At 39.7% G+C, this 12,331-nt stretch overlaps 1 protein-coding gene across 1 annotated transcript; it reads right to left on the bottom strand.

The window, feature by feature from the left end:
• Positions 1–4,802: 4,802 nt before the first annotated feature.
• Positions 4,803–11,711, bottom strand: Lamtor5 (Late endosomal/lysosomal adaptor, MAPK and MTOR activator 5). Its single transcript, XM_076205024.1, has 4 exons — positions 11,547–11,711; positions 8,118–8,179; positions 6,290–6,407; positions 4,803–5,052 (listed from the first exon to the last, which is right to left on the bottom strand). The coding sequence occupies exons 1-4, from the start codon at positions 11,579–11,581 to the stop codon at positions 4,986–4,988; spliced, it is 282 nt and encodes a 93-aa protein (XP_076061139.1). The 5' UTR covers positions 11,582–11,711; the 3' UTR covers positions 4,803–4,985.
• Positions 11,712–12,331: the final 620 nt, after the last annotated feature.

The following is a 12,331-nucleotide window of genomic DNA, read 5'->3' as shown; positions in this document are numbered from 1 at the left end:
GCACATTTTATTCAGCTAAAGGTAATACTGTACAGTGAAAAAATATACACCAAAGGCTTTTTCTCCTTTACAAGGGAGATAGCAAAAAAAATAATAATAATAAATAAATAAATAATAAAAAATGAAAAAAATAGATAAATAAAATAAACACAAAATCCACTCCCATCCCCAATATACGAGTACTCCACTCCCATCCACCCCCTTCCCTCTTATTTTGGTACCTCCTGGATTATGGGTCATCCCTGCATCTTGTTCAGTGTCGCAAGACACACCACATCCACAGCAAAGCCGCTTCATTAAATCGGCGATCTTCCTCTCTGTCCCCTTATGCAGAAATGGTGAAGACAGGGAGAAATCCCTTCGGGTTGCATAAATCTATTTTTCACTCATACTCCCTCGCCCCCATCCCCCACCCACTCTCCCTCATGCATCACAGCATCATCCATACACAACCATTTTCCATTCACCCCTATCTTCTGTCCTCTCCCGTCCTTCCTCAACAGACATTCCTCTCTTTCCCAATGCCCCTTTTACCCCATCTATCCATCTCATCCTAGGTCACCTCCTCATGTTCACTCCTTCCACACCTCTTTTACAAGTCTTTCTTCACTCTTCTTTCCGTGTCTAAACCATCCCAATACTCTTTCAACAACCCTATCTCCCAACTCCCTTTCCACCCCTGTTCTCCTCACCTCATTTCTTACTCTATCCAGCCTAATAACCCCTATCATACTTTTCAGGCACCTCATCTCACATTCAAACTCCTCCTCTCTTATGTTCTATGTTACTGCCCCAGATAGTGCTGTTGGCACAATCACCTCTTAGTATCCATTCCCAAATGTCTATTTCTCATTACACTTTTTAATCCCCCAAGGCATTTACTCGCTTCTCTCAATCTACATTCTACCTCCACATCCACTCCTCCCTTTTCTGCCACATTTGCACCCAAGTATCAAAAACTATCCACTTCCTCTAATCTCTCTCCCTTAATACTCACTTCCAGTCTGCTACCACTTTCTCCACTTGTACATCTCATCACCTTACTTTTACCCACATTTATCTTCAACTTCCTTCTTTCGCACACCTTTCCAAACTCTGTCACCAACTTCCTCAATCCCTCCTCTAATCTTGCTACAAGCGTAGTGTCATCAGCAAACAACAACTGGCTTATCTTCCACTTTTCTCCATTTTCTTTAACCATCTCCAATCCCTGACCCACTACCCTTGCATTTACCTCTCACATCACCCTATCCATGTATAAACTGAACAGTCAAGGCAACATAACACATACCTGATGAAGTCCCACCTTTACTGCAAACCACTTACTCTCTCAATTTCTAATCCTAACACAGGCTCTACTACTCTCATAAAAACTCCTCACTGCTCTTAAAAGCTTTCCTCCTATCCCATATATCTACAATACCTCCCACAGTGCCTTCCTGTCTACCACCATAAGCCTTTTCCAGATCCATAAAAGCCCAAAAAACATCCTTACCTATTCCTAAGGCTTTCTCACATATCTGTCTTGGCACAAAAATCTGATCTATGCAACCCCTATCTGTCCTAAACTCACACTTCCCCACCAATTACTCCCTCTCTTCCTCTCAACCAAGACCCTACCATAAGCCTACCCAACTACACTCAACAAGCTGATCCCTCTGAAACTACTACACTCACACTTGTCCCCTATTTCCTTGTTAACTGGAACTATACAGGCACTCCTCTAGTCCTCTGCCATCTCATAAACAAGCATTAAATAACCTCACCAGCCAGTCCACCATCACTGTACCTCCTTTTTTTTTTTTAGACATTCTGCATGACATCCATCCAACCCAGGTGCCTTACCTACTCTCATCATCTTAACAACTGCCTTCTCTTCACCTTTCCTTATTTCTTCTCATTTTTCCTCACTCATCATGGTCATTTTCTTAGCGCTTCCCACTGCAACTACCTTTCCCTCCCTATCCTCCTTCACATTTAGCAACTACCTAAAATACTCTGTCCATCTTCCTCTTACTGCCTTCTCCTTCATCTTCATCTCTCCATTTGCATCTTTTACCTTTTCTTCTCTACTTGATTCACCTCTTCCTCTCTTAATTTTTTCCAAATTTGTTATTACTTTCAAAATTTTCTGTCATACTCTTACCCCATTTCACACCTGCTATCCTGTCCCTCCTTTATCTTGTGTTTTACTTCTCTTTTCTTTGTACCTCTCATGTGATTCTCTTGTCCTATTTTGTAACAAATATGTGAAAGTTCACTTCTTCTCTTCTATAACCTTCTTTGCTTCCTCATCCCATCACTCACTACCCTTCTATTTCATCCCATCCTCCTTGTTCCACACACTATCTATGCACACTTTGTGACTCCCTTCTTGAACCATCCCCATTCCTCCTCCACTCCTAGTTCTACTCTATCCTTCACTCCCTCCCACTCCTCTCTCAGCTTCTTATTGTACTCCTTTTCTTTCTTGTTTAAGTATTTCACTCTAAGCATCTCCCTACCTTCTGTCTATTTCCTTTCTCCATCTATCCTCCACTCTCAACTTACCTTCCACCAAAAAATTATCTGATATTCTCCAACTCTCTCCCCTTAGAAAATGTACATCCAAAGCTCTTCATACTATATTCCTGGCTACCACTATATAGTCCATTAACACTATCTACCACCCTTCCATCCACCAATCCTCTCCCATGTGTACCTATGCTTGACTTTCTGCCTAAACACTGTATTATCAACTCTCTAGACACATCTTCACCATCAACTCTCCACTATGATTTTTTCCTGGAACTCCACACTTCCTAACCACTCCGTCTATTGGTTCATTTCCTACCCTAGCATTAAGGTCTCCCCATACCACTACCTTGACATTTTCTCCCTAAACACTTATTTAAATCCATCCAAAAATCCTCCCTTTCCTCTACACTCTTCTCACTACCATGCCCATATGCACTTACAAAAACCCACATCTCCCTTCCCAGTTTCACCGTCATCCACATTAACCTTTAAGAAACCTCCTTCCACTCCACTACATGTTTACCTATCTCTTCACTTACTAGTATAGCCATCCCTTCTCTCCCTCATCCTCTTTTCACTCCTGAGAACCTCCCAACTACACTCCCAAGCTCACACTTGCTCCTCCCTCTCAACTTGGTTTCACTCAAAGCCAACACATCCATCTTTCTTCTCACAAACATACTGCCTATCTCTTCCCTTTTACTCTCATCTGTACCACATCCATGCACATTAAAAGATCCAAACCTTAGGGCACTGGTTGGAAAACTCTTAGACCCTCTTATGCCTTTACCTTTTTTAGGAATGTCCCCTTTCGGGCTACAAGGAGAAGAATGCCTAGTCCTATCCCCATCCCATTTTTTGGAGGTGCAGCCACCACGTGCAATCAGGTACGCATCATTGGTCCCTTTTTAACCATTGATCTGGTCAACATTGTGAAACTCCCCTCTTCACAGGAAGCCGTGACAGCAATTCCTCATGGAGGACTTTTTGAAGTAGGCAATTTAACGTAGTACTACAAAATTGGGTACGTGCTTTAGACTTGACTACCTTCCTTGTAAGAGGGGAAAAGCCCTTGGTATATAGACTAGTTTACAAGGCATTGGGCAGGACACAGGAATGACCCATCATCCACAAGGAGCTAGGATGAGAGGAAGGCAAGGGTGGTGGATGGGAGTGGGTATGTGCCTTTTGATTTGGTTACCTCCCTCGTAAGGGGGAAAAAGCCCCTCAGTATATAGATAAATGGATAGACAAACTTAGATGCTCGCTGGCCAAGCAGGTTAAAGCATCGCTACTTGCGGCAGAGGTTGAGGTGACAGTAGTTCAAACCCTGCCACTAGCGAGTTGGACCAAGGGCATGGTTCATTAAATTCTATGCTACAAAGTCCTCTCCTTTATATGGGGGGACGGAGAGGGGGGGTCGCTGATTTAATGAAGCGGCCTTGCTGTGGATGTGCTGTGTCTTGCGACACTGCTTCTGACCCAGGGCAGTGGACAGGGTGCAGGGATGACCCGTCATCTAGGAGGTGCTAAGATGGGAGGGAGGGTGGAGGGGTGTGGAGTGTTTTCAGGGATGGAATGAGTGGGAATGATTTTATGCCTTTTCCTTTTTGGCTACCTCCCTAGTAAGGGGGAAAAAGCCTTGGTATATGTATGTATGTATGTACAAAGTCCTCTGTAAGGGTCACCATCCTAGCCTCCTGGTGGGGGAGTTTGCGACATTAAACTAAATCATTATCACCACTACGAACTTGATGCTGTCAGCAATCAAACTGCCTCCACTCCAGTCATTTGCCCCCAAGTAATGACGCTAACTCACTTGGCCAGCGAGCATCCATGACTAATTCCCAACAATTTTGTTCAAGTCTGGAGGAACTTCAGAAATTCATAACCAATCAATCCATCACACTAAACCTCTCAATTGATATCACTAAAGGGGCTATCACGCTGGGCTATTTTTCCTACAAACTCAGTTTGCATAACTAGAATACAATGTTGCATACAAAAGTCTAGACTTCTCAAGGAACATTTCAATAGTACATCTAACATTCATAAAAGTTTACAATCCCACTTCATTATTCAGCTTTGCTATATATGACAAAGATAATTTGATATTTGGGGATTTGAAAATTGAAATATTGTAACTGAAGTCGTTTTTACTATAAGGAACTCAACGGTCAGTGTTGGTGAAACCCGTGGAAGCCCAGTGTGATGAGGCCTCGTGGAAGCCCAGTGTGATGAGGACTAAGTGGAAATGGTTAGCAAGGGTAATGAAAGCAAAGAAAAACAATCACTTCCTTTATTCTCAACACCTTAATTCTAAAATGAAGAAGGTCATTCGCATTTGCAATTAGATCTAGATCTCACAGAAGAAGCAAAATCTTTGGTAGCTCATCATCATGTACCCTTAATCATGTGTCCCAATGAATGAACATGTTAATTTTCATCTCCACTTAGTGTCTAGTTTCTTACGAAGCATCTGCACTTTTGTATACCACTAAAGTGAGGTTGCTAGACCGGTGTATCAAGCACTGACTGTAAAAAAGAAAAGAAAACTTCTCTATAATTCCAGTAAGAACACACATGTCCTTAAAAAGTTATCCCAAGGCTGGGAGTAATAATGAGTGCCGGTAGGTGGCAGTCCAACAAGACAAATGTCGACAACAAGAACCACTCACTGCCTCCAAAGTCCATCAACACCCTCACCTTCATCTGGAAGTGCAACCCCAAGGTAAGACACTTCATCTTCAGACAAACCCCAGGATCTCTCTCTCCATCCACTCTACTTTTTCCATCCTCCCATATCAAGAAAGCAGACATCTTGCAACTGCTAAACTATTCCTACAAACTGGTATCACAGAAACAGTCCCACCATAATACAACACAGATAAGAGTCCAACATTTCTTGGAGAGATCTACGGGAGGGCCCCGAGAACCATTGCCAGCTACTGCAAGGCTGTGGCTTTCCAGTCTGTGAAGCTAAAGGGGGTAAGGGGAGAGGGTAGCCATGTAAATGAAGTTGTGGGGGTAAACCTGCTTAAGCTGTTGGGCCCTACTAAGGTTGTGGTGTCTGTTTTTGCATTATTTTTTACCCAAGTAGTGTGTGGGGGCAGGGATGACCTTTCATCCACAAGGGGCTATGAGATCTTTTAAAAAGGATACAAATGAGTGTGGGATGGGTGGTAGGCAGGTATTAGGTGTTAGGGGGAAGAAACCTATAGATGGATAGACACTCAAGGCAATTATCACTGTTGCCCCTAAGCTGATTAAAATCAATGGGTACTGGTCAAAGTTCTATATCGAGTCAATTGGGAAACACCACAAAGCTGGATAAAATCATTTGGCTTTTAGCGAGGATAAAATAGCTCTGTATTTCTAAAATAGGTACTTGGGATAGAATACTTTTTATCATTTCAACAGTCTTCTATGTGTCAAAACAGATCATCTCCTTGTTCTCAATTTCTAAGGCCCATCAACAACCCCCTTAGAAATAGTCTACAAGAATTGGCAGTCTTCAGGTTAATCCCCCAAATTACACAGGAGGAACCGACATCGAAGCAGTTCTGCATTCGCACAAGACATTACTCCATTATTTCTTCTTTTGAAGACTAACAACATCCAGACAACACAAAATATCTTCCCCGAGTGAATTATGGTCCCACACGGAGGCTGTTCCCAATTACCTGAAGGCCACAGTTCTTCTGCTAGAGACCAGGAGTAACAGATTGATTGATCTTTTGAACTACACAAATCAAAATCAAAATACTCTTACCTCGAGTCATTCTCAAGTACTATGACTGGCTGGATGGTGGATTCTGGTTCCAACTTGGAAGCTTTATCGGCAATTGCAGCAGCCACCCCTGATGCACTGCAGTTTGCTTTGCCTCGAACTGACCAACAAATTATGGTTTACATTAGTTACTTTTATTCAATTACTACTAAAACTTGTTAAATACTATATATACCATACATATACCAAAGGCTTTTTTCCCACTTACATGGGAGGTAGCCAAAAAGAAAAAGGCATAGAAACCACTCCCACCCATTCCATCCCCTACATACTCCACTCCCCTCCACCCTCTTCCCTCCCTCACATCTTGGCACCTCCTGGATGATGGGTCATCCCTGCATCCTGTCCACTGCCCTGGCTCAGAAGCAGTGTCACAAGACACAGCACATCCACAGCACGGCCATTTCATTAAATTGGCGACCCCCCTCTCCGTCCTCTCATGCAAAGAAGATGGGGTGAAATCCCTTCAGGCTATGTCAAATTATTTTTCACACATACTCCCTCACCCCCCATCCCCCATCCATTCCACCCCATGGTTGTATATGGATGATGCCATGATGCATGGAGAAAGTTGTTAGTGACAAAAAACATGTATTCTTGCTGCTGTGGCAAGAATTTTTGTTCAGCACCCTACAGGCCCCTACATGACCTCTTCTGGAGCAAGTACTCGTAAGCCCATCTTGCTCAAACTGGCACTTATCTGTTCATTCTGGCCCCATACAAGACAATGACAGCACTAGGACAAACTACATACCTATGAACCAGAGTCACCACCACAAAATCCCCCCTATCAGAAGGTTAGAACAGTGCTCCTTACAGAGGACTTTGTAGCATGAAATTTAATGAACCATGTCCTTGGTTCAACTTTGTCGGTGGCAGGGTTTGAACTGCCATCACCTCGATTTATGCCACAGGCAATGCCTTAATTAGTTCGGCTAGCGAGCTTCCAATACTCCTCCTAAATTTGACAATGCAGTCACTTCTAGATGGTGGTACAATGATGTTATTTCATTTGGGAGAAGAAAAAAAAAAAAAAAAAAAAAAAAAAAAAAAAAAATATTATTCTGTTACAATTAATACCCAGGAGCATCACAATTATGATTGCACAGAAAAAGTACAGATTGTATTGCAAGCAAATTACAGTTGCATAGTCAAATTCCAAAGGGTATTTCAGTGGCAACACTACCACTTCTATTCTTGAAAACACACCTATAAGATGAAGTCATGAAGGAATACAGGCAAGATTCATGGAGGGAAGCAGGGCGAGAACAAAAATTAATTGTCATTGTCATGAACATGAGATGGATGGATGGGGTGAAGGGGGCTTTGGGGAAGAGGGGAATGTCTGTTGAGGAAGGACGGGAGAGGACAGAAGACGGGTGAATGGAGAATGGTTGAATATGGAAGATGAGGTAGTGTGTGTGAGCAAAATTTGATGCAGCCCAAAGAGATTTCTCCCTGTCTTCTCCTTTTATGCATGAGGGGATGGAGAGGGAGGTCGCCAATTTAATGAAGCAGCCTTGCTGTGGATGTGCTGTCTTGTGACACTGCTTCTGACCCAGGGAAGTGGACAAGACACAGGGATGACCCGTCATCCAGGAGGTGCCAAGATAAGAGTGAGGGTAGAGGGTGGAGGGGAGTGTATTGGGGATGGAATGGGTGGGAATGATTTTTATGCCTTTGTTTTTTGGCTACCTCCCTTGTAAGGGGGAAAAAGCCCTTGGTATATAAATATATGTATGTCATTCTTCTTTGAAAGGAGAAAAAATATGCTGCAGAGGCAGCACAGGAGAATGTAGATGTGCCTTACCTCCAAGGCACAGTCCTTGATTATCAGTGCACAATACACCCGAAACACCAGGACCATGGGATCTGCAAGGTTGAAAGATAAATTATTTTTAATGAATAATAATAATCATACATACATTGTACATGTTATAATGTTGAATAATTAACAACTGGATTTTAACCTGGATAAATGTAAATGCCTCCATCTAGGACACAGGTAACAGACATACACTATGGGAAATATTGAGATTACAAATGTTGATAGCAAGAAAGGCATTGTAAAAAAGGCAAATCAAATTGCGGGGACCATCAAAAGAATAATAGAGGATAAGAATACAAACAACACTGTATGCCTTTATAAATCTCTGGTATGCCCATATCTTGAGTAGTATCCAAACCTGGCAGCAAAAAAAGACAGATCCGCTGGAAGGAATACAGTGAAGAATAATGAAACCAATTCCAGCCATAGTTCATGTTGATTATGAAGAAAGTCTCCAAAGAACTGAATTCCTATCTTTAGTAATAAGAAGGATGGGAACTTTCCTGTTATTGCCCCACCACTATTTATTTTCTATTTTTCTGTTGTCTTTGATTTTGTTTATCTTAGGTTAGGTTAGGATGGGTTGAGTTAGGTTAGGTTAGGTTAGGTTAACCTAACCTAAGATAAACAAAATCAAAGACAACAGAAAAATAAATAAAAAAATTAGTGGTGGGGCAATAACAGGAAAGATCTGAAGGATGCAATCTGACATGATAGAGGTACACAAGATAATGAATGGTCTGGAAGGTTTAAAGATTGAAGACTTCTTCATACTGAACAGAGGGCCAAATAGAGGACAACAATACAAGATCTACAGAGATCCAAATCTAACCTAAGGAAATACTTTTTCTTGCAAATGTTGTAGACAAATGGAATAATCTGCTGAAGGAGGCAGTACTGACTGAAACAATTAATGCTTTTAAGAACGCATTAGGAAAACTGTTTAAGCACATGGCAAGAGCCAGCAATGGCTTCCTGCCCAAGTCATGAATCGTCTACTTTTGAAGAGATTTCATCCCCAGGGTGGAGATGGTAAGCTAAAATGTCACAGGTGTTTTCTTAGTCTATACATTTTATGGTATTTTGCAGATGGTCCCTGTCACCGGCCAGTTTCTATTTGAAAGGAACCTCCTTTATTTGAGAGAAATTTTGAAAAATATCTACATTTCAGAAGCTTAACTTTTGTATTATTCTTTCTGCATTTTTTTCTATTTCATCCCTTGAAATCAGATTACTTCAATTCCATTTTTGAGTGTATCTTGGGATAGTAAATCTCCCATGCTTGCTTTTATTGAATAATAAACATATCTTTTCATGCATTTTTACATTCTACTTCAATCTTATATATATATATATAATAAATAAATAAACATATAAATACGAGTAAACACTTAAAGTGTATGACAAGGTATGTCAAGTACAAATTCAACTTTTTATTTTTATCTATAATGAACCACTATTACATTATTCATAATTTGCACAGATTTTATCAAATAAATATTTGTCAAACCAAGTTCACATTTACTTTATTGAATTTTTTTTTATTAAAGGTGATGCTACTTTCTGTACTGATAATTTTCTTTTAGATGGTTTCTTTAGCTATGGCAAATAGTTTGATATAAAGAAACTAGGGTAAAATTTTACTTTCGACCTTTGTTGGAATATAGCAATACAAAATTAAATAGTAATTTTGTAAATTAAAATGTATGAACGTAATATGCAATTTTGTGTGCGGAAATGAAAATAAAAATAGTTGCTAAAACAGGTTTCTAAGTAACGAAGTCGTGTACGACGAATGGTACGCCATGTTTGTTATGGTAGATTCCGACGTCGGAGAAATGAAAGGACGATAAATTTGTCTAAACTTAACTAAACTAAACTAACCTAACCTAACCTGTGTTTAATAAATCATTACCTGCAAATTAGATATCATCCGGCTGGTCCTCGTCGTCATCGTCGTGAGAGACGTTGGCGGGCTTTTCAATCACTCTCTCAGCTTTTGTATGGCTATATTCCTCCAATGGTCGAAAGTAAAATTTTACCGGTTAGGTTAGGTTAGGTTAGGTTAGTTTAATTTAGTTTAGTTTACTTTAGTTTAGACAAATATTTCGTCCTTTCATTTCTCCGACGTCGGAATCTACCATAACAAACATGGCGTACCATTCGTAGTACACGACTTCGTTAATTATGAAATCTGTTTTAGCAACTATTTTTATTTTCATTTCCGCACACAAAATTGCATATTACGTTCATACATTTTAATTTACAAAATTACAATTTAATTTTGCATTGCTGTATTCCAACAAAGGTCGAAAGTAAAATTTTACCGAAACTATGCATGAAAATCAGTGCAGAATTGATTTATTAGAAGACTTACTGCGTCTACACTTACTTTACTGAATCCACTAAAGTTAGGTTAGGCAAGGTTAAGAAGGGGTTTTTACAAACACAGGCCAAGTTACAATGCCTTGTGTAAACACTGATCCAACAAGGGCACTACGGCATTGGTGGACAAACAATACCTGACAATTATAGAAATGTCCATAACAATGACTATAATCAGGGTTGGATTTACCAATAGGCATAGCAATTGGCCTATGGTCCATAGGTAACTGGGTCTAGGGGCACATTGAGCCTAAAATGTCATACAAGAACGAAAAAAATAAATCAATAAATTAGCAAAAAGTAGTAATACTCTATTAAATTCAGTTTTAAATTACAGTAATATATACGTACATACACACACACATATATGTATTGGATACTGAAACATGTTAGGTTTCTATCAATTTGGGGACCCACTGATGAGTTTATACTGGCCTACAGGTAGGTCAATCTGGCCCTAATGATAATGTCATCACCATTTCTGGCTCAAATGGTACCCTACTGTGATTGACCCTGATAGTTCATGACATGAAAAAGCCATTTTCCATGTTATGACTGGGAAAGAAATATCAAGTTACTTGATGTGCTCTGCAGTGACCATAGTCCATACAATGGAAATAGGAAAGGAAACTGGTCTATTAAAACAACTGTATGCTAAATATACCACATCCCAATTGGCAATTCTCAAGTACCTCATGAACCAATCTTTCTGTTATGACCAAATAAAGAATGTGAAAACTTTAACTTAGAATACTGTAACTATTCTTTCATTTTATTAAAAAATGACATGGCAATTTTCACTGTTGATAATTGTTACATGCAGGATATAGAGTATTACGATCATAATATAACATATTTACTATAAAAATATTAGGAACCCACATTTATATGGCAAAAAAATGCGTTAGCCACGTAAACTTTAGTACCAAAAAAGAACCCAATTCATTGAAATAGTTGCAACTATCATTTTAGGCCTCCATAAATACGTATTAACGTTTGTGAAACTAATTGAATAAGAAGACTTACACCTCATCCAGACATTTTTCCAGTGGTTTCTCCATGTCTGTAGTAACCTAAGTCAACGTAACCTCACTTATTTCTCAAGTTTCACATTAATCCAGCGACAACACTTGTCGGACCTCGCAACTCTACTGTTGTTCTACGTTATTTGTTGTCTTGAATGTGGCATGAAATATCATAATAATTCTGTAATGTCCAGCATTATTAATATTAACATACCAAACTATAAATATTTAATTTCGTGAAGCCAGGTAAATTTAAACAAAATCAAAACATTGTATCTCGTTGAAAAAAAGTCATGTGACTTTGAGTAAACATATGCCAGGGGCGGTTTCAAAGTAGTAAATACAGGGTGTCGCTAAAGTCAAGGTGCACTTTAAAATATTTATAGCTTCCAGATTACACATGATGAAATCAACATATAAAAATATTAAGAAGGAAGAGGGACTTGGATTTTTTTTTTGTCTTTTAATTTTCAACTCTGTCCAACATCATTACTGGTTTTCAGTAATAGCTTCGCATCAATTATTGCTTGCAGGTCCTCTAAAGATCGAGGCTTAGTTGAGGAAACAATACGTTTCACATGGCCCCTCAAAAAGAAGATATATGAAGACAAATCTGGTGTACATGGAGGTCAAGTAATTCTCTAATTGGCTACCTTTTCCATTCCATCTGTGAAGGAATTTTTCATTTACAAACTGCCCAACTTTCACAAAAAGTGACAAGCTGCACTCTCTTATTGAAAACTGCATTTTCTCTCAATTTTAGGTATTCAAGCTTGGAAATATTGT

The sequence above is a fragment of the Oratosquilla oratoria genome, chromosome 2, assembly GCF_046742065.1.
Source record: "Oratosquilla oratoria isolate Oo_2021 chromosome 2, ASM4674206v1, whole genome shotgun sequence".
Classification (NCBI taxonomy): Eukaryota; Metazoa; Arthropoda; class Malacostraca; order Stomatopoda; family Squillidae; genus Oratosquilla; species Oratosquilla oratoria.
The sequence above is the reverse complement of the archived record's forward strand: the minus strand, read 5'-3'. Positions and strand labels throughout refer to the sequence as shown.